Source organism: Fringilla coelebs (genome assembly GCF_963513975.1).
Source record: "Fringilla coelebs genome assembly, chromosome: 20".
NCBI lineage: Eukaryota > Metazoa > Chordata > Aves > Passeriformes > Fringillidae > Fringilla > Fringilla coelebs.
In genome coordinates this window covers 2,664,093-2,685,059 of record NC_140046.1, presented here as the reverse complement: position 1 = coordinate 2,685,059, position 20,967 = coordinate 2,664,093, and the positions used below count along the sequence as shown (strand labels likewise).

Genomic DNA, 20,967 nt, shown 5'->3' with positions numbered 1-20,967 from the left:
TGGGAGTAGTAGATTCTTAAAGATAAACATTTCCTGATCTGATAAAGGATTAGGATGTAGCTTTGTAGTAGCTAATGGAGTAAGAGCCAGCAAGAAGCAGAGCTGCCTTTCTAAAGCAGATACTTGCGGTGTACTTTTGTTTTTACTCCCCTGTACCTTAATTATTTCTTCCCTGACGCTTTTGTTTCTACCTTTTTATATGCTAAATATGGAATTTGATTTTTCTAAGCTGCACCTTCTGAATTCCTTTGCAGGTTGATGCAATAAAGGAAAAGGTGAAAGTTGATTCTTGTTTTCCATCTTTAAGTCTGGAGGACTAAGTCTAAGGATTCTGCATGAGTTTTTTTCTTTCCTATGTTTACTACACTGCTGCTACTGCTTTTTCCCCAAACAAAATATCACTAAAGCATTTGCAAATTGTTTAACTCTCACTAGCTAGTGCTGTAGGAGAAAAGTAGATTCATCTGCTACTAATAAGCTAATAGATCCTCAGGAAGGGCATACAGGTGATCAGTTGGATCACAGTCAGCCTGCAATTCAAACAACACACAAATACTTACACAAGTGCTATTATTTGACAGCCAATCTGACTGGAACAACCTCCTACAATAAGAAATAAGTCTGTGAATCCCTAAATCAGTCTGGCATTTGCTAGTTGAAGGGCTGTGATCCAGTTCCTGATCTCTGGACCGTGACTAATGCGCGCTGACCGTAGGCAGAGTAGATACTGGCTGCTCCAGAGGGACTCTTCCTCACTCAGGTGTCAGTTCTCATGGTGCTGATCTAATCCACACAGTGCTCTAGTTCATGTAGCAACTTAAAACTTCAGCTGTTACAACAAGTCTGTGGTTCTCCTCCCCATAGTAAATTTCTAGTAGTTGTCCAAAAAAAGACTGCCTTCCAAGCTCTTCAGCTTCACTAAACCTCTTTTGCTACCTCATTAAAAAAAAATATAAAAATGGTAATGCTTATTGCTCTTCTGAGGCTACTCCAGGGCTTGCCTTTTGCTATGTAACTTTGACCTTCAGAAGGGCAATCCAAGGTTTCTGTCCATCTGCTTCCCTACAAATGCCACTGTGATCCTCCTGAGCCCAGGGGTCAGCCCTTGCAGGAGTTTTCCATTAATGTGGTTCAACAAAGGGCAAACCAAAGTGACAGCTTTGAAGATGGACTAAATGCAAAAACTGCTGGTTGTAAAGACACCACTGGAACTCAAGGCTAACCTAAGACACGTAGTGTAAGGTCCTTCAGCAGCTAGTAAGGAAAGTAGGAGAGCGTGTGTGTGAAAAAAGGTAATTGAACTGCAGTGTTTGCATAAACTACGCATGTGTAGCAGTCATTGCAATTACATCCCACTACTCCTGAAGCTCCAAGGCATTGCTGTGGGCTGCGTGTGGTTTTTTGGGGGGAGCCTGTATGGCAGTCATCTTCAGACCTCACTCGTGCTTCAGTACTTTTGCCTCTTTTTCATGCACACATAACACGATAACATTGAATGCATGTTACTTTTCCTCTGCAGCTTATTGCAGTCCCTGTGGAAAAGCCTTTCAGTCAATCTTGCTCCAAGTGTAGGGCCCTGAAGCTGGTGATGCTCGAGCAAGTGGTGTAAGAACCATCCTGAGGGCTGGTTTCAAACTTGCGCTTGTTCTTGTCAGTATTTGTTCAGCTCTGAGGGGAGGCATCAAAACTGGGTCCAAAATGCATTGAATGTCCTGGGCTGGAGGCTTTCCAAGTGTGAGTAAGCCAAATGCCTCTGCTTAGTAGCAAACTCTGCACATTCTCCTTGGATTTGCTTCTCTAAACTTGTGCTTGTGTGTTCAGTGTGTTGCTGTTTTGAGTTAAAACCAGTGCAGTTCCCAGCACGGTGTCTGGAAATGAGTCTTGGAGCATTGGATATGATCCCGTGCACTTTGGCAGCTGCAAGCCAGATACTGTGGGAGGCAACCACCAGGCTGGCCATGGAAGCCCAGTCAGTGGGGGAACTCGAGCTCAGGACTTCTGCCACTCCCTGGAGTTGTGCCTCAGCTTGAGGTTACAGAGGAACAGGTTTATGGAACGCACATTGTAACTCACAGCTGAAAGGAGGAGCTCACAGCTCCTGGAGCTGCCAGCAGATGTTTGCTCATGAGGCACAGATCAGCTCAAAACTCACTTGTGGATGTTGTAGTTGAATAAAAACACTGACCCTGTGTAAGTGCAGGAAACCTTCAAACTCCTTTATTAAGGACACAAATGAAACGTTAATGTTAATGTTGTGAGTTGTATTATTATCTTTCAAAGTAATTGGCATGATTATCTCTGACTTCGTTCTAAATCTTATCTCCCAGGTAAAATACCAATACCTCATTCTGTGGTTTTAGTTTCAGGGCCTTCCTTAGACAGTAGAAATGCTGAGTTCCCTTGGATCTGTCCTAGAAATGAGCAATAATTCACTACAGAAGTTCTTTCTCTTGCCTTTCTGTAGGGGTGGGCAAACAGCACCATTGCACTCGCAGTGCAGCAGTGAAGCTGGCCAGGCTTGTCTGTTACTGTGTGTAAAGCTGGAAGAATTGGAGTATCTGTGGGTTTAGGCTGACTGCCACACAGTTCTGGAGTGGAAAAAGCAAGTCTTATACACATGCATTCTCTGCATTTGAACTTAAATTGCATGAGTGAATGGGTTTGGAAAGTGAAATCTTGAGGCTCAAGTGACATGTCGGATGCTATTGCAGTCTGCTCTATCCAAATGCAAACCAGATTACTTTGCCTCAATGTCACCTCCAGGGAAACTTCTCCAGGTCTGGGCATTATCTTGGCAATTGCTCCAAGGCCAGAGGTCTCCAATTGAGACTTGAGCTCAAATCTGAGTCCAAAGACTGTCCAGCTCCAGTCCAGTCCAGAACCTTTTGTACAAAGCTTCAGCCTGGAGTGAGCTTTCAAAGTAGATGAAAATCCCTCAGTGAGGGATGTTTTTCAGGAAACAGACAATCTTGACTGCACCAGTACCAACATTGCTACTTGAATTGATCTTAACTTGTAAATGGTCTCCTTTTCTTGATGGGTGTTGACATACCACTAAGGCTTTTCCACTTCTCTGCCACGAATAAGTACCTCTTTTAGAGGAGATTCTTTAATTGTTGGTCTCAATTCCAGGTGGATAAACTGGATGCATCAGAGTCTTTGAGAAAGGAAGAGGAGCAAGCTACAGAAACACAACCTATTGTTTATGGTAATGCTTTCGTTTGTGTGTTATCAATATTGTATTTCACTTTTTAAACAAGCCTTCCCTAATCTTGTTTTTTTCCTGAGAAAGTCCTGGGAAATAGGAACATTCTCCATGTGAAATCAAGTCTTAAGGAATGTTTACCAAAATACTAGATAAGTGCTGTGGCTGCTGAGGTGGGCTGTGGACTGCAGGACCGAAGGTTGTCCTGGCTCCTTAAGGAAAGGTATACAGGAGCTGTGCTATTCCAGACTTCCAGCAAGGGGTTATTTGCATCTTGTGCAATGTGCTTTATATCTAAAGCTTATTTATACCTACTTTATATTGGGTATTTGCTTCATGTCCAGGTTATTCTAGTAAGAGTTTCCTAATATTCTTTACACTGTAGTATTTTTAGCCATGTGTTGTGTCCTGAGGTTTTTACCCGTTGTGGCCCTGAAGAAGCCCAGTCCAGGTCAGCAGGGTGAAACATAGAAAATACCTCCTGAAAACTTTCAGGCATTTAGCAGGGTGAATTCTCAGTTGAGAAAGAGGAGTAAGATCCCGTTGTGTGTTGCAGGCCAGCCCCAGCTGATGCTGACAGCAGGACCCAGCGTGGCAGTTCCTCCGCAGGCACCTTTCGGCTACGGCTACACGGCCCCTCCGTACGGGCAGCCGCAGCCCGGCTTCGGCTACAGCATGTGAGACGCAGCACAAGCCAGCCTGGAGCAGCAACTTTTCTTACTGAAACTCCACCGTCCCTCCCCGCTTTAACTCATAACAGGGAAAAGCAAAGAGTTCTGCCTCGTGTTCTTGTAACCTTTATTTCATGAAGGACTGTTTTTTCTAGCGCGAACGATTTGAATCACTTCTGTTAAATCTTTTTCACATTCCATGTCATTTAGACTTTTACTTTCAGAAGGGGAATAGTTTAAACGACTTTGTTCAAGTGGGCTTTTGCAGGACTGCTTATTACCATTAAGTCTATTGTGAAGATTCTGATTTGCACTCTATAGTGTTACACTCTAATATTGAATCTTAAGTTCATTGTATGTGAGCAGCTTACGGTATGTACTGTCTATTCTAAATGCATTTAAGTCTCACTGTATATTTGGAGAAAGCTAAAGCCAAGATACTTGTATTTGACCTTGCAAGACTGCTGACAAGAGACAACACTAATCAGCATATCCTCCCTGGGTTGGATTGCATAGCTCTAAAAGAATTTAAAATGCGTACAGACAACCTTGCCTGACTTAAAATGAGTAAAAGTTTTGGGTTTTGTTTTTTTGGTTTATTTTTTTCCCTTAACCTATGCAGGTTTTTCCAGTTATGCATATAGAAAATGCTAGTGTCTTTTTGCTCACTCCATATGTAACAGATGACCTTATGTTGTGCTGTATCCTGTGCTTTTGTGGGACATTCCATTCAGGAACAGAGCACCATGATTCCAATCTGTGTATTTACTAACCCTGCCCTGAGGTTTGTGTATGTTGGATATTGTGGTGTTTTAGATCACTGTTTTGAGTGTACAGAAGAGAGAATTCAAGCATATTGCTGTTCAGTTTTGTTTGTGCAATTTGAAATTACGCAATTTAAAAATAAATTACTGGACTGTGGACATGCTGCATAGTGGTAGCTTCACTTTACTGTCTTCAAAAAAAGGACCTTTGGACTCAAACCAAGTATTCCAGTGCTGGTAGTGGGGGGCAATGCAGGTGTGTGCAGCCAGGGGTCTGAGGGCCAGCAGCAGAGCAGCAATGGGGACCAGTAGCGGGGTCTTGCACTGAGGGGGCAATACAGGAAAATATGTAATGCTTTTTCTAGAGAGAGATTATGACAGAGAGAAGAAAATAGCACTTTGCACCAGTTGGCTGCACTGTGGCCAACTCCAGCATATTCGACCAGATGATACATTAGGATTGTAGTAGGGTGTGCCAGTTCAATTGAGATCATGTTCTAGGTATGTAAATTGCCTTAAACATATTTAGCTTCAAATAAAATTGACTTAAATGTTTCTTTATGAATACTGTCATATTTGAGTGTAACGAGTCTGACAGCACTGGCCAGATTTCCAACAGCTCTAGAAGCTCCTGTCTCTCAACCAGGAGCCACTCTGGGCATCAGGATCCAGATCCCACTCCCTGTTCCTCCTGTGAGCTCCAGGGTTGTGTGCGGTGATCCTGGTGCACTGCAGCACTTCCATGGAATGGGGCTGGCAGGGCTCACCTGCCCCAGGCTCTCCGTGGTCAGCAGGCATGGAGCAAAGTCTGCAGTGAGTCTCTGAAAAGGATTCTGCCTCTAAGAGGTGCACTATAAAAACATTTCCATCCTGTTTATTGGCATTTCAGCCCCACTGCCATTCCCTCTGGGTCTGTGGATGGCTGGAGATGGAGATAAATCCTGTTCCCTGTCCTCCAAACAGGTTCACAGCACTCAGCTGGAGCACATGGCTGAGAGGCTGGCAAAGGTGCTTAACAGCAGAACTCTCACAAACTGTACAAGTAGAATTTACTGGGACCCCCAAGGTGCTCTGAACTGTGCACTAACAGTGCTTCCTTAAATCCAGGAGTGCCTGTTAATCCCAAGAAAACCAGGATTTAAATCCCTGAGTGCCCCATTGTTTATATGAAGGTAACTCCCCACACCTTGGCTTAACTGCACATTTTTGCACCTGTAGGAGCTACACAGGCCCCTCCAGAGGAAAGCTCAGCTTACAGCTGCTCCCCACAACTGTTTACTGGTCTGGGCTGCAAATCCCGTTGAACTGGTCGGCCCAGTACCAGTTACAAGTTGTTGCAGCAGTTGTTTGGGCAGGAAGTTGGCTACAGTTACCCCCAGCTCCAGTCCTTAACTGCTTCAGCAGCTGAGCCTTTCTCAATTAAAGAATGCATTCACTACAGAAAACAGGCAGAAAGAGGAAACTGAAAGTCATCAACCAATGTGCAAAATCCTCAAACAATTGCACAAATTGTAAATTTAGCGGGTTCCTTCTTGTGCCAGCTCTGCTTTCCTCAACTGGCCTGAGCCTAGAATATTCTTTCCCACTTTTGGAACAGAAGCTAGAGAAACTCATTATTTACAAATTAAATCTTACAAAACTTGCTTATTTTATTAACACTGAGGGAAGATACGGAAAAAACCCAACTTAGATTTTTATCCCTTCAGTACTGACATACATGAACACATCCAGGTCTTTTTGGTACCAGTTTAGAAGAGTTTAAGGTGACCAGAAACTTTATCTATGACATCAGCTGGTCCTGGTCCAATCCCAAGGACTGTCCTGGAGCCCGGAGCTATCTGAGTGCGCCCAGCATCCTGTATCAAGCTCACAGTCAGCCCCAGGCGCTTCGCCTCAGCCAGCAGCTGCACCAGAGTCTCTTCATCGGGAGCCTTGAGCACCACTTTGGGTTGTCCACAATATTCCCACTGCTTCAGGAGCTCGGGATTCCTTTTGTGAACCTGCTTGTAGGCAGAGACAGCAGCGTGGGAGCACTGGGCTGCTACTTTGCCCTTGCCCATCTTCAGGTCGTTGCGGACGATCAGCACCAGCTTGAGCTCCCCAGACTCCCCCATGATGTCAGCCTCGCCCCCCAGGCTGCTGGAAGGTTCTGGCACTGTTCCAGCTCCAGGCTTCCTGCGGAGCCTCCCCCGGATGCCCCAGCCCAGGCACACGCCGCACACCACTCCGATGATGACATTCAGGAACCCGGGCTCAAAGAGCGAAATCATGGTGGATTTTGTTGACTGCCTCTGGAAGGGGGGAAAAACAGGATTTACTTGAGGGTTTCTCAGCTTCTGAGAGCATTTCGTGTTCTCTCACCCGGTTTTCACTTGGTTACTTGAAGACAAAGAACATGTGTTAGAAACAAAAAGGAACAGCTCCCCAGACACAGCTTTCTGACTGCAAACATCTCACTGGGGATGGGCTTTGACTCAGAGCTAAGATAAAATGCGAAATTATCATAGACTCATAGAATGGTTTGTGTTGGAAAGGGCCTTAAAGTTCATCTGTTCCACCCTCTGCCATGGCCAGGGACACCTGGGACACTATCCCACATTTCTCCAAGCTCTGTCCAGCCTGGCCTTGGACATTTCCAGGGATGGGGCAACCACAACTTCTCTGGTGCCAGGGTCTCACCACCCTCACAGGGAAAAGTTTTCCTAATATCCAATCAACCCTCCTGTCTGTCAGTGTGAGCCATTCCCCCTTGTCCTATCACCCCAGGCCTCTGTAATTAGCCTTGCCCCACCTCTCCCGTAAGTTCCCTTCACCTACTGGAAGGCCACAATTAGGTCACCCCAGAGCTTCTCTTCTCCAGGCTGAACGCTCCCAATTCTCTCAGCCTTTCCTCATGTCAAAATTACACCTAAAAACGGGGAGAGACACTGTGAAATGTCGGAGGTTCTAAGTCAACACTCCAAATTCAGCTGAGGAGCGGGGCCGCCTCCATCTCCACCGCGGGCTGCGGCACCTCAGCCCCGCCAGGCCCGAGCGGACACGGAGGGCAGAGACCGAGCGGGGACGGAACCGTGCGGGACCCCGCGGCCCTCAGAGGGAAAACGAGGGGGCCATGGAGGAGCATCCCCTCAGCGCTCACCTGCCGCTCCCGCCTGGCCGCTCCGCCGCGCCCGCCCGGAGGTGACGGGGCCGCGGCGCTCGGGAAGTGACGGAACCCGGGGCGGGACGGGGCGTGTTGTGCCGGGCCCAGTTCCGCGTTGTGCCGGGCCGAGCGGAGCCGCCGGAGCGTGGTGAGTGCGGGGCCGGGCCCGGGGCTCTCCCGGCGGGCGGGGGTCTCCTCACCGGCCCCTCAGCGGGACCCCTCAGCGCTGCCCACCGCGCCCCTGCGCCGCCGCCCCGCTCCCCTCACGGCCCCTCCGGCTCTGAGGCGACGGCGGCAAGAGGGGACCCCCGGGCCCGGCGGCCCCGGTGCTGTGCGAGCCGAGGGACCCGTGTGGGAGCCGGGAATGCTGTAGGAGCAGGGTGGAAGGGGAAGCTGCTGCTCGCCGGCCTTGAGGGCGAGAAATGAAAGAAATGAGCCGCTGCCCCCTCACCGCGCTGGAGAGCGGCTCTGCTCCTCCAAAGCCCCGGGAAGGTGGGATAGACTCGCCCTGCTCCGGCCCAAGGGACGGTGCCTGATGACACGGGGAGAAATCTGTCCTGCTCCCTTGAGGAGAGGCAGGTAGCGATGGCATTTGTGTGCTTTTCCCCTGGAAGTGTGCTGTGCTTTCCCAGCTGGGTGCTCCCGCCATCCCCCTGGGCTGCCCGGGGCTCGTGGCTGTGAGGCCCAAATCCATGGGAACATTTCTGCTGAGCGGGGTTAAACACCTCGTCTGGTTTTATTTCTCTAGCCAATGTCATGTGGTGTTCACACCAGATACTAAAGCAGCAAGATTCCGGTTTTACTCCAGGTTTGCCCCTCAGATGCCTGGCAGGTCATGAAGGTGACCTGAGAGAAGGGGTGATGTTTGATAGCAGCTATTTATCTATAAAGTGCTGTGAATCCAGGTTATCCCCTACCAACTGCATCTACAACATTTCTTCAGGATTTTCTCCTGCCCTTGTTTTCTCTGCTCTGTGCTTACCAACAAGTGGGTATCCTGGTATAGTTAATGGTGACAAATGTGGGTTGAGGTGGAGAAAATGTGGTATTTTTCTTTCATGCCTTGGACCACGTGTGTTGTGTTTGGGCAGTGGATTTTGGTGCTGTTTTGCTGTTAGGAATTCTGCTCTTTTAGAGATAGTTTCACCTCAGTTTGATGGGGGATTCTCATGCTTCCTAACACCTTATGATAACATACATCAGCTCTTCTTAACACATTGATTTTCCCATTGAAACAATCTTTGTTATGTCAGTCCTTCTTCTTCCAATCCATCATTTCTGCAGCATGAAATAGACTTTCCTTTATTCCTTATGGGATAAGTGACAGTTGTAATGATGGCTTCATCCCCTGTTTTCTGATGAGGGTTTCAAAAGCCAGTTTCCAGTTGTGCAGTGGGAGGTGAGCTCTCTTTATTAGTCTGAGCTTTGTTTCGTGTCCTGCTGAGCTGCTGAAGTCACTGGTGTTTGTAATTGCTGTGGGGAAGGGTAGGAGGAGGCTCAGTAGCTTTCAAGTGGGTGGTAGCAATGAGGAAGGTGAGTAGGCTGGAACAACGCACTCTTTCGCCTTAAATCTTTATTTTCTAAGTTGTTGTCTTGGAATTCCTTCTGAATGTCATAACTGCCTCTGACTGCACCTCGTGAGCAGCTCTCCTTCGGGTGATCTGTGCCATTAGTGCATGCTTGGAGATTCCTTATTTCTTAGAAACCTGTATGTTTAAAACAAAACAAAAAAAAACCCCTGCAATTCCTGATGTACTGTGATGGGAGACAGAGTTATGTGCAGGTTGGAACTTTAACTCCTCTTCCTTGTGGACAAATCTGAGCTGGGTGGACTTTGCTATTCCCTGAGGACAAAGGGCACAACCTTGAAGCTGTTGCAACACTGAGCTTTTTGTACCAGCTTCAGACACAATCATGGGACAGCACCAAAGCCACTAAACCTTGCTGGTTTTGGTGCTGCTTGGACCAGAGGGAGCCAGAGGCAGTTGTTCAGGGTATTTCAAGCTTATTAAAAGAATATTTTTCTTTCTCCCAGGGCTCAGAATTGGCCTCTGTGAGCCTTGTCTGGGCAGTGTGTCCTCACTGGATGGCCATGTGTGAAATCTGAATTGGCTGCACGTAGAGAGTGTTCCTGTGAAAAGCAGAATTTGTTATCTCAGGAGCTGCTTTCAGCCACTCTGGGCTTTGTCAGGTCCTTGTGTTCATCCCTTTTCATCTGTGCTGTGCCTCCTCTGCATATCCTCTTATCCTGGGTCTCACCTTTTCATCTATTTATCTCTACTGCTGGATATAATTAAAATTCGTGTTTCACCAGAACAAAATACACCAAAAAGATCAGTTTAATGTATGTGGCTTTAATGGCAAGGACAGAACTTTCCATTAACTCAAAAGAAATTGCATGGCATCCCTGAAGCTCATGTTACAACAGTCTTTCCTAAAAGGCGTCCCAAAGTCCCATTAAAAAAAAAAAAAAAAGGGAATTTTAACTCTAAATTCTAAGATGATTTATTTGGGCAGGAATTGGAAAATAGGTCTGGTGTACAGAGGCATAACCCACAAAATGGAAACCTGTGGTCTTTAACTGAATTACTTCTCCTTTGAGGAATTAAACTATTTTAGTTAGAAAAACATTTTTAGTATGGGAATAAATGCACTCCTATCAAAATACCCCATTATGGCTAAATCTGTGGAGATTTGGAACATCTTTCAGATGTGGCCTCATTTATTTTAATTGAATACTTCCCAGGAGTGCTGAAGGACTGGGAAAAAAAAATCGAGCAGTTTCTTCTTCTATTTTCTGTCATCTTCAGGAAAGTCATTAACCCCCAGGTGAGGGGCAGTGTCACTCCAGTGGCACTCCAGTGGCACAGGCACGGTGCTCTCGTGCTCTGTAGGGGCAGCAGCTTTGCAAGAGGAGTCTTTGGGCTGCAGAGCTGAGGACGTCGTTGGCTGGGAGGAGCTGGAAGGGGTAGGTAATGTTTCACTTCCAAACTGATCCCATCCTTCACCTGAACGTGTTCCTGTGCCAGGCAGTCTTTGGCTTTCGAGGGAAAGTGCTCTCCAAGTTTCTTTGCCAGGGAATTGTTAACTTATTCTCTTTGTAGAGCATTTGATGACTGAAGAAAAGCCCCTCTCACAGATGTGCAATTCTTTACCCACCTGGAAAGGCTGGATTTTAATCCTTTTTTCTCCTTATTGTAACTGAAGAACAGGGGTGTTGAAAAAGAAGAAGGAATATCAGAAAAGTTGAGGAGAAGGAAGCAGCAGGATTGGAACATTTGGCTTTGAATGAAAGAACTAACTGAAAATTATGTGTTGCTGAGGTGGCTGGGGGGAATAACAAAAAGCTTCAAGCTCTAACTCTGGTTCTGGGAGCTGTGTGAGCAGGAACTGATGGAGGTGAAAGTCAGGGTTCTTTCATTAAGGACTGGTAAGAATTAGTGATTCAAAAAACAATGTCTGGGAGAGCAGTGAGATCATGAAAACAGCTTCCTTGTTGTTCAGCACACTGGAAAGGAGTCCTCCAAAAATCCTTAGTACAGCATGAGTCCACATTCTGCTCCTGCAAGTGAGAGTGCAGACACCCAGCTGTTTGTCCAAAACTGGTTCCTTTTGCATAAGTGCACCCAACACTTGGGTGCTTCCACAGCCTCCCCAGAGCTCCAGAGAAGAGACTTTTGTCCTTTCCTCTGACTACAGAGAGCAGATACTGCAGTGCCCAATTTTGTTGTGTTCTCATGCTCTGATAGCTTGTTTTGCTTTGTCTCACTTATGCTGTGACGTGCCAGTCACAGTTACCATAAACCCTTTTTGTTGACCAATTTGCATTTTTGACTAGCAATAATTGTCTTTTTATACTTCATGTTTTGGGTTGCACTAAAGCTCAATGGTGTATTGTCAGCTCTTTGTTCAGCCCTACAAAGCAGTTCTTGTGTGAGCAGAGATCTAACAAATGATCTCAGCCACCCTGATACAAAAACTGGCCACAGTTGTTTTCCTCGCTCTTTTAAATAGTTTATTTTTATGTTTGCTGCTAAGTACTCCATGCAGTAGGCAAATTTATTTTTAGAGATGGGCTCTGTGTCTTTCCCAGCATCTGTCAGAAGTGAAGTTCTGTTTAGCAGATGGAATTTAATTTCCTGTGGTGAGCTCTCATGGATTGGGTGTCGACTTGAGAATATGGAGTGAGTTAATGAAGGATAACTCCATTTTGGGTCACCTCCCACTCCAGTTCATCCCTGTGGGGAGGCACTAGCACAGGACTAGTGGTTCTGATGGGCACCAAGCAGCACAGCAGATCAAGGGTGCTGAGCTGAGGGGATGTGCATCCTCCAGTCCCTTTGCTAAGATGCTTTGAGTATAATTAGACTGAGGTGAACCAGGGAGGTTCTTTTCTGGAGCCAGGAAGGGTTTGCAGCCCTTTCAGCCCTGCCATGTGATAGGTATCCCATCTCCAAGTCAGCTGTGGTTTTAAATAGGAATTTTTAGAGCTTTCCTGCAGAATGGTTGAACTTGAAGATCTTCTTGACAAGTATTTGTCCTACAGAAGTGTGGAAGGGGTTTATTTATCTGCTTCAGTGCAAACGTTGACTTGTGTACTTGAGGTGGCATTATGCAAAGTTAATCCTGGATTAGTGCCTTTCCAAGCAGGCAGGGTAAAAGTGGCTCTGGCTGTTGAGCTCCTGAAAAAAAGCTGTCATGCCTTGGGAACAAGGAACAACACACCTGAGCCCCCCAGAGAGGCAGGAGTTTCATGGATTGCACTGGAATTCAGTGTTGTGCACAGCCTGGGCTGTGGCATCAAACATGGAGAGCAGTTGGCATTGCACTAAATGAACTTCCTTGGAGTGTAATTAAGCTGAGAGCAGAGACCAAACCAATCAAGACTTTAATTTTGAAGGCTAAATTTGCTCTCATGAAAAAAAAAGATAGATTTCAAAATGAGGAACGTGTGGCATTTTTTTTTTCTAATCTTTGCTATATTTAAGTCAACAAAATGTGACTGAAGTTCCCTAAGCCAGAACACTTTTTTTAATGTTGCTGTGTGTGCTCAATAGCTCTGGATGGCTTTTGCTGCCTAAGCAGCTTTCTGTGAACACCAGGCTTGCTGGGTGTGGGTGTGTAATTTAAATATTGCCCTCTGCAGTTTGAGCTCTGTGTGTGTGTAAATACCTGTGTTATATCCATGGGTATGTGTGGATGCAAACCTCCATTGTAGATGTTCATAAATGTTTATTTAAATATATATAAAAATAAGCACAGCTGAGGGAAGTCACAAACAAAACAGGATCCACTTGTCCTGGTGGAACTAAGGGGTGGCTGAACATTTGATCCTGCTGTTGCCATAGCAACTGGACTGTTATCCTCAGCTGAGGACTGGGGTAGCTCCAGAGGGTCAGGCTGCTCTGAACTCACCTGGCAGAGGGAGAGCTTCACATTTCCCTGCGGTTTGAGCAGTGTCTGGGCTGCAGGTGATGCAGAGTGATGCTCTAGAGCTCCCACTGCAGCAGCTCAGGCCTCTTGTCCTTGGCTGACTCAGAAGCCCTTGGCATTTTTCAGTTTTTGCAAAGGTGTTTTGTTCATTTTTTTAGGTGCTTTGGGTATTCTGGGGTTCACATTGCAGTGAATAAAAGCTGTAACATGCATGAGATGAGTTTTTGCTGCCTTGTTTAACCAGGCAGATTTCTGTTTCTGCACATTTTGTGTCAGGGGGAGGTGTTGAAGAAAGGACTCCTTCCTGGGACCTCAGTGCTTTTGACTACTGGATTTTAACTAAAACCTTTAATAATTAAATTCTAGCTAACAATTTTATCTGCATTACAAGTAATGCATATGGCTTGTACTTGGTTAGAAAAACACCTGTCTAAAACTGACTTGTGGGCACCCTGGAAATGTCAAATACAGCATCTGAAATCTTTGAACATTTTATTTAAAAATTTGACAAAATTATTGCAGTCTGAATCCAAGGGGTGACCTCACTCACTGTTTACCAAAGCTGAGTTGCTGCTTGGCTCTTAAGCCTAACATAAATCAACGGGGAAGTATTTTTTCTGTAGAACTTCAATTTCTTCCCCTGGACAGTTTTATATAACCTGTCATTTTAATACTGCACCACTTTTCTTTCCAACAAAAGCAATGTATCAAAAACTGTAAATCAGGTATGCTTACAGGGAGAAATACAATGCAAATGAAATGCTTTAGCTTTGTAGGACTCTCTTTTTCAAATAAAACTCTAGAAACTTTTAAGATTCAAGAGAGGGTTTTTAAAACAAGGAGTCTGACTGGTTACTCTCTTTGTGTTTGATTGCATAAGAATTGTCAGCTGTTCAGGTTTTTTCAAAGAAAAAAAAGGCAACTCTTGCAACACTCTGGTTTGTGCTGGCTCCCACTTCTTGCATTATTTACTCTCCTGGATAAGGAAAACCACATCTGTTCTTGTGGGGTTTTGTTTTAGGGCTGATCTCTCTAGAGGGAGGCCAAACCAGCAGAGTATGGACAGTGCCAGCAAAGCTCCCATCAGAAAGCTCTTGTCCTCTGAAGAGTTTGCCTTTTGTGCTTCAGAGACAGCAGGCTGTGCAAAGCAGGAGATGCAGCTCTGTATCTTGGTAACCACACTGAGGGCTAATCTTTCAGCCAGGGAGGTTTCTGACAGAGTGACAACCTGCAAAGCTGTAGTGCCAGCATGAGGAGCACACCTGAAGCACCAGTCTCAGGATGGGAGTGAGGTTTGTACAAAGCTCTGCTGCTCCTGGAGCCCAAACAGTGGGTTGGGTCAAGGAAGGGAGTTTGTTTAATGAGCTTTTGTTCAGCTGTTAGAAGTGAGGGAGTTTTGTCATTTGAGTGAAAAATTTAGAATTATGTAGGTGGAAATGTTTTAATCTTTGTCACTGTGGGGATTGAATCACTTTCTGCTGTTTGATGGTGGGATGCAGGATGAGTGTGAGCTGGGTTTGGAGAGCTGCTGGGTGTTTGTCTGCATCCTTTGACTGTGGAGTGCTCCTAACCAGAACCACACCTTGTCCTTTTTGGGTTTCTTCTGCTCTCAGGTCCCCACAGGTGACTGATCTATGAAATGGCAGAGAATGGCACAGACTGTGACCAGAGACGCATAAGAATGAGCAAAGAGCAGCACAATGGCAACTTCACAGGTAGGTGGGAAATCACTTGGTGCTCTCAGCTGCCCTGTGTGGGCTGTAAAACAGCACAAGATGGAAAAGGAATTGATTTTGGTTTTCTGTTGAGGCCAGGCTGGATGGAGCCACCTGACCCAGGGAGTGCCAGGGGGTGGAATGGGGTGGCTTTAGGGCCCCTTCCAACCCAAACCATTCTGGCATTCTGTGACTTTATGCCCACATATTGCAGAGGGCCTCCATGCCTGAATCAATCTTAGAAACCTCAGTCAGCTTCAAACCTGAGGGATTTAGGATTTCAAAGCCATGGAGTAGGTTCATGCTGTGTATTTCCATTCACATTTCTCTTACACTCCTTTCTTCTCCCAGAGTTCTTGATCACATACATTTCAACTCCACAAAGCTGACCTGGGTACCAACAGAGGCTACAACAACAACAACAAAAACCTAAAAAAGTTCAACTCTGTTGGCAAATATGTGGCTGTGGGAGTCAGGCTGTTCAACCCCACCCTTTGGCACTGAAAAGTCAGTTCTTGGTAATAAAAATCTGATTTACTCTGGGACAGATCCAGTTATTAGTCTCCCAATTTCTAGCTGTTCTGTTGAAATTCAATGTCACTATAATTTATTGCTTTCAGTGATAAATTGCCCACAAAACAGTTTTAACTGCTTCACCTCGTGCCTCTCCTCTGTTTTTCCTGCTGGTATGTCTGAAGTAGCCTGGGATTAATGTTTAGAACTCATGAAAAATAATCTGAAAACAGTTAATGAAGATTTTTGTGTCACTGGATTATCCATGCTGTGTAGTAAAGCATGGAAATTATAATCATCTTTGTTTGTTTCCTGTCAGCTTTGAATGTGCCAGTTCCATATTTAATTAAGTTTTGTAATCAAGTGATTTCTCAAGTTCTGTGCAGTCTTACACCATTGTCTTTTACGACCTTTTACTAAAAACAAGGTCATAAAAACAAGGTTGAAACATTTTTATTACACATATTAAATGAAAAGGATTAACTGCATGTTTGTATGTATGGAGCAAATTAAAGCCTTTTACTTAAAGCCTTAAATCATTCAGTACCTCTGAGGGAATGTGAATGTTCTTCAGTATTTGCCAGGATTTCTGTTAGTTCATCTTAAGCAACTGATTTTCCAGCTAAGGAATACAGAATTAAGTGGGCTGGGTGACTAATGAGAGCTCCAGTTTCTAGGTAAATATCAGCATCTGATAAGGCAAAATGGTTCAGTTACTGGAGTAAGACTGAAACAGTGCATCTTGGGTTCCAATATGCTGGAGATCAAATTAGATTAATATTTTAAATGCAACAGCTTTTTAAAAATCTTAAATTTATTAATATTATTACAATGTAAAATAGAATGCATGTGTTGTGACTGTGTAGTAAGTGGTGTTTAAACAAGTTTGGTGTCTGTTTGGATACAAGTGTATTTTTTCATTGTTGACTGGTATTAATTTTTAAATCTTTTTCCAGAATTCCTTTTCTTTGAAAGTTTAAAAATTATTACTGCTCATTAGCTTGACAGCCTTTGAACAAGCCATTCTCCTCCAAAAAACCAGCTCAGGTTTGGGGATTTATTCATCTTATTGTGAGCACAAATAACACCTTGATTAGAAAAGCCTTTTTGTGAGCAGGGCCTGGGCTGGGTGTGAGCTCAGTGCCAGGCAGGGCTGTGCTCCAAAAGCAGAGGAAGGAGTTTGGGAGAGGCTGGCCGGGCTCTGCCTGGGAGGGCAGGTGCTCCTCTCCAGTTACACCAGGTAATTCCATCCTCTGGAAGTGGCAGCTGGGAATAGCTCTGCTGGAAAAGAGCCAGCTCAGAAGTTCAGAGGGAAATGTCCCTGCAGCAGGTGCTGAGGTCACTTTTGACCTGGGCTCTGGCTGCTTTCAGCTCCTCGGGCAGTGCCCTGCAGAACGGCTGCTGGGCTGCCAGGCCTGGGCACTCTGAGTGCCAGGGGGAGCAAACCCTGCACTCCCTGCATGTCACCTCATTCCTGAGGCATGGCAGCAAATGCTTTGGCATCAGGAGAAAAGATGACTGAGAGCTCATGTTGCTTTGATTTTTTTAAGATTTTTTTAAGCCTTCTGATGTTTACATTTTTGTAACAAACTTTTTAACACGCTTTTTGTAAATAACTTATTATTTTGCATTCTTTTATAAAAAAAGAGAAATTTAATAGACTGTTAGTTTGTCCAGTGTCGCTGGAGAGGTGGCACTTCCCCCTTCCAATCCACTGTCACTTTTAAAAAACTAGAAATGTTAAGTCAGAAATTAAACTTCCCTTTTCTTCACCTTAAGAGCAGCAGTGTGTACGCTCGTGTTATTTCGTGTCCTATAGTGACAGCTCACGTTAACTTCCTGACAAATTTTTAAAAATCAGTATATTTTTGGGTGGGACAGCAGCTGACCTGCCAGCCTGTGCTTTTACAGATTTTTTTTTTTCTTTTTTCTTTTCATTTGCAGATTCCTCGATGTTGAGTGAGCGGAAGCGAAGGGAGCGAGAGGAGAGGTTGAATATTGTGCTGTGGAAAAAACCGCTTGTTACCTTGCAGTATTTTTGCCTGGAAACTCTAATAAACTTGAAGGAATGGACCATAAAGTAAAGATCATTTCTTTAACTTCTACTAAGCGTTCTGGGCAAACCCATGCTCTGATTCAGTAGGTCATTCTGACATCTCACTTTCCCTGATGATTCACACTTGAAAACTTTTTTTTTTTTTTGGAGACCATGTGTATTTTTATCCCTTAAAGGTGGCTGCTGGGGCATCCCACACTTGTAGCTGTGCTCTCAGATCTTCTGCCTAAATTACCTAAGTGCAGCAAGGTGCTTGGGAGAGAAAATGGCAAACTGCCTTTCTGAAGAGTTTAATATTCCAGTTTGAAAGAGTGGGACAGTGTTTAGGGATCCTCAGGGCAAAGGGATGTTGTGCTTATGGCTGCAGTGCTAGCGCTGACCTACTAATGCAGGTGTTGGTGTCACTGAGTAATCTTCAAACAGCTCAGCCAGGGCAGAGATCAGGGCTCGAGGACTTTGCTTCTCTGTGGCCCTTTTACAGCAGGAAATGATTTATTAAAGCCCTTTCCTTGAGTGTTATTTTCACACGGGATAAAAGCAGCTTTTATTCCAGAGAGAGAATTTGTGAGGAGCAGTCCTGCCATTCCCTGCTAGTGCTGGAAATGCAGAGCCAGTTCTTAAGGCACAAGGCCCAGGGGTTTAGGCTGCCAAAACATGAGTGTAATCTGCAGTGAAAATGCCAAGAGTAGCAGCCATCCAGTGCTTGTGTTGGTAACTGGGCTCTGTTGTGCTTGGGACTGAGTTTACAAAGCCTTTCCCAGTCAGGAGGCAGGATCTAATGTCACCTTGGGTGACTCCAGCTGTGTGGCTGCTCCTCTGCAAGCTGGGCTGAGCCTGGTACTCAGGGCTCTGCTCACTCCCTCTGGGCTAGGCTGGAGGTGCTGGCAGTCCAGATTTACTGACAGTTTCCATTTGCTTTTGAAATTATTTGTATGAAAAATACCAGGTTTGTGTAGTGTAGTCTTAATTCCCTTTTACACCCCACACCCCCCAAAAAATTGAATCCTCCAAGCCTATATATTTTATTGTGTGCATTTTTTCAACTACCATTAGGAATTGTCTCTGAGAACTGTTTTACTGGGTCTGACATCTGTAATTTCTGACAATAGCCAAGCATTTATTTAAACTAAGCAGAAATAACATTTGAGGATTTATTTTAAGACCTCAAATCTTATTTGGCTTCCTAGACATCCAATTTTGTTACAGATAGCACTTGCCTCCTCTGCTGAGCAGCACATTCAGTTGTCTGGCACTCCCCTGACAGAATCTTTACAGAAAATAACCCTGACTATTACAATTAAGCTGAGACCTCAGATTGACTCTTAATGATCTCCTGTGTTCCATTGCATAAATTGTGTTTTGAATGACAATCATTTGAAAATTCAATTGTCATACTAATGTAAGCAGTGCTAACTTTAATTTTAAAATGTTTTGAGTGCTCTTTTCAGTTTGCTTAATATGAAATATTTGTGACTGTTTTCCTGTATTATTTCTCACATTTCTAGCTTTCTGTCTAATTAGATAAGTTATTTTTATAGTTTGCTCAAAAATTATTTGGTAGCAAATTACTTTGGCAATCACTTTTCTCCATTTATTCACCTAATGCTTCACAGTTACCTAAAACATATTTATTAAATTTGGAGCTGTTACAAGACACTAATTTTAATAGATAAGGGAAAACAAAATAATGTAAAGATTTGTTCCTGTGACTGTCACTGTGGTTCTGCCCAGCAGCACAGTTGGAAATCAGCACTTCTGAATTCCACCCAGCTCGTCCTTGCCCAGGGCCAGTGCAGGGCCTGCTTTGCTCTGTGTTTGGCCACAGCTGCTGCTCAGGGCCTGGGTCTGACTCTTGGCTCCAGAAGCTGAATTGTTTTCAGCTTCTGTTTGTTTTCAGTCAGTTACTTTGTTTTTCTTTATTAAAAAAAGTAAAATATGAGTGGCTGAACTTTGATCTCGCTTGCCAGTGATGCGGAGATTTTTTCCCTAAAGGGTAAAGGCTCCCCAGATATTTTTTGGGAGGTTTACACTGCTGCCATTGTCCCTGCTGAGCACATCCCCAGTCCCCAGGGGTAACTGAGTTACTCTGAACTGCATGTTTAATGATGAAAAACCCTAATTTGCCATTTGTCTTTAAGATTGTGGCGGCGGCGAGGGATCCTGGTGTTCGTGTTGCTGGCACTGGCAGTGCTCACAGCCCTGTACTACATCGAGGGAGCACATCAACAGGTACCACCTCTGCTTCCCTGGCTCCCACTCCCTCCCTGTGCTGGGAATTGAATGAATCCTGCTGGCATCTCCATGAATTTATAATGCATCTTTTGAGCTGCTCACTAAGGTTTTGTTTCTCAAGTCGTGACTGCTCTGTTGGTGTGCAGGAGTCGTGTTCCAGAGGTGGGGAGGGATGAGCTGTGGCATTCGATCTGTTCTGGTGAATCTGGAGGTGTCTATGGGCTCCTGAGTGAAGCACACCTCGGGTGCTGCAGCACTCCTTCACAGCTGCTGTCAGCAAGATTTCAATGGTGGTGGGAGCTCTTGAGGAGAAGTGTTACCCTGAGTCATGGCAGAGCTTCATGCTACCCAAGAAATGATTCTTGTGTTGCTCAGGAAGGTCTCCTGCCCAGCTAGGACAGGCACATACAGAGATGTAAAATGGTTTTGTGTTTCAAATCTGTTCCTGTGATGTGAACACAAAGCCTGGTGCTCTTGCAGCACTGGAAGTGTCAGACATGGCTTAAGCTTAGTGATGGTGCTGTCTGCCCCTTTCCCTTCCCCATTTCTCTTGGAGTTTCAGATTTTCCTGGAGGACAGGGAGCCCTTCTAAAAACCAATTCCAGCTGCTGTCATGGCTGTGAAATGAGCAGGTTCCCAATTCCAGAGAACTTGCTTCCATCCCTCCTGCTGAGGTGTGGCACTGCCTGCCTGAGGAATCTGCACTTCTGGAAGCCAAGTCCTGACTGCCCAGGTTTCCACAAGCCTGCAGGGAAGAAACCTGATCCTCTGGGCCTGCTGAGGGCAGTGTCACCCTCAGGTGACAGCCAGTGCAAGAGCTCCCTGTTAAGGAGCTGTCAGCCATGTGCACTTGGCACTTTCAAGATGTTTTTGTGCCCTGGCAGGTTGGAGCCTGGATAAGAATGGTACAAACTTCACCTTGGTGCTGTTGGTCCATGGATGGTGTAAAATAGTGTCCAGAACTTGCTGTGGCTTTCCCACATCCCCTCATGGGTACAGCACACAACCAGCATTTTCATGTTTCCTTAGAAGTGACCAACCTGCTCCAAGATGCAACATCCAGCAGGCTCACTGGGAGTGCAGCTGAGTTTATTCCTTTATTTAAACTGTTCAGACAATTCTCTGAGCTGCCTGGGCTCTACTTGACACTGTCTGGGGCTTGCTCCTCGTGGGCCTGTTCTGGATTTCAGCCTCCTACTATTGAACCTGAATTTCCATCTATCTCCTTGGAAACTT

General features: G+C 45.2%; 3 protein-coding genes across 6 annotated transcripts in view; 2 read left to right on the top strand and 1 right to left on the bottom strand.

The window, feature by feature from the left end:
- CLTC (clathrin heavy chain) overlaps positions 1–4,799 on the top strand; it is a 29,663-nt gene extending 24,864 nt beyond the window's left edge. Inside the window, exons 31-33 of one of the 2 annotated variants that reach the window (XM_084219317.1) lie at positions 255–275; positions 3,133–3,208; positions 3,762–4,799. In XM_084219317.1, coding sequence (XP_084075443.1) covers positions 255–275; positions 3,133–3,208; positions 3,762–3,886 — 222 coding nt within the window. In that variant the 3' untranslated portion in view covers positions 3,887–4,799. The remainder of the gene's footprint in view (positions 1–254; positions 276–3,132; positions 3,209–3,761) is intronic. The other variant, XM_084219318.1, reaches the window with a different exon arrangement.
- Positions 4,800–6,308: 1,509 nt separating this feature from the next.
- PTRH2 (peptidyl-tRNA hydrolase 2) lies at positions 6,309–7,827 on the bottom strand. 2 transcript variants are annotated; one of them, XM_084219101.1, is made up of 3 exons: positions 7,780–7,827; positions 7,458–7,548; positions 6,309–6,931 (listed from the first exon to the last, which is right to left on the bottom strand). In XM_084219101.1, the coding sequence occupies exon 3, from the start codon at positions 6,908–6,910 to the stop codon at positions 6,389–6,391; it is 522 nt and encodes a 173-aa protein (XP_084075227.1). In that variant the 5' UTR covers positions 6,911–6,931; positions 7,458–7,548; positions 7,780–7,827; the 3' UTR covers positions 6,309–6,388. The 2 variants fall into 2 exon arrangements, with proteins under 2 accessions (XP_084075227.1, XP_084075228.1); XM_084219102.1 differs by lacking the exon at positions 7,458–7,548 and having other exon boundaries at positions 7,780–7,823.
- Positions 7,828–7,855: 28 nt separating this feature from the next.
- VMP1 (vacuole membrane protein 1) overlaps positions 7,856–20,967 on the top strand; it is a 59,750-nt gene continuing 46,638 nt past the window's right edge. Inside the window, exons 1-4 of one of the 2 annotated variants that reach the window (XM_084218844.1) lie at positions 7,856–7,930; positions 14,829–14,930; positions 17,388–17,523; positions 19,638–19,728. In XM_084218844.1, coding sequence (XP_084074970.1) covers positions 14,855–14,930; positions 17,388–17,523; positions 19,638–19,728 — 303 coding nt within the window. In that variant the 5' untranslated portion in view covers positions 7,856–7,930; positions 14,829–14,854. Of the gene's footprint in view, positions 7,931–10,687; positions 10,751–14,828; positions 14,931–17,387; positions 17,524–19,637; positions 19,729–20,967 lie in introns of those variants that run through there. The other variant, XM_084218845.1, reaches the window with a different exon arrangement.

Coding starts and splice junctions, on each gene's coding strand:
- PTRH2 (XM_084219101.1), bottom strand. CDS start 6,910: ATGATTTCGCTCTTTGAGCCCGGGTTCCTGAATGTCATCATCGGAGTG.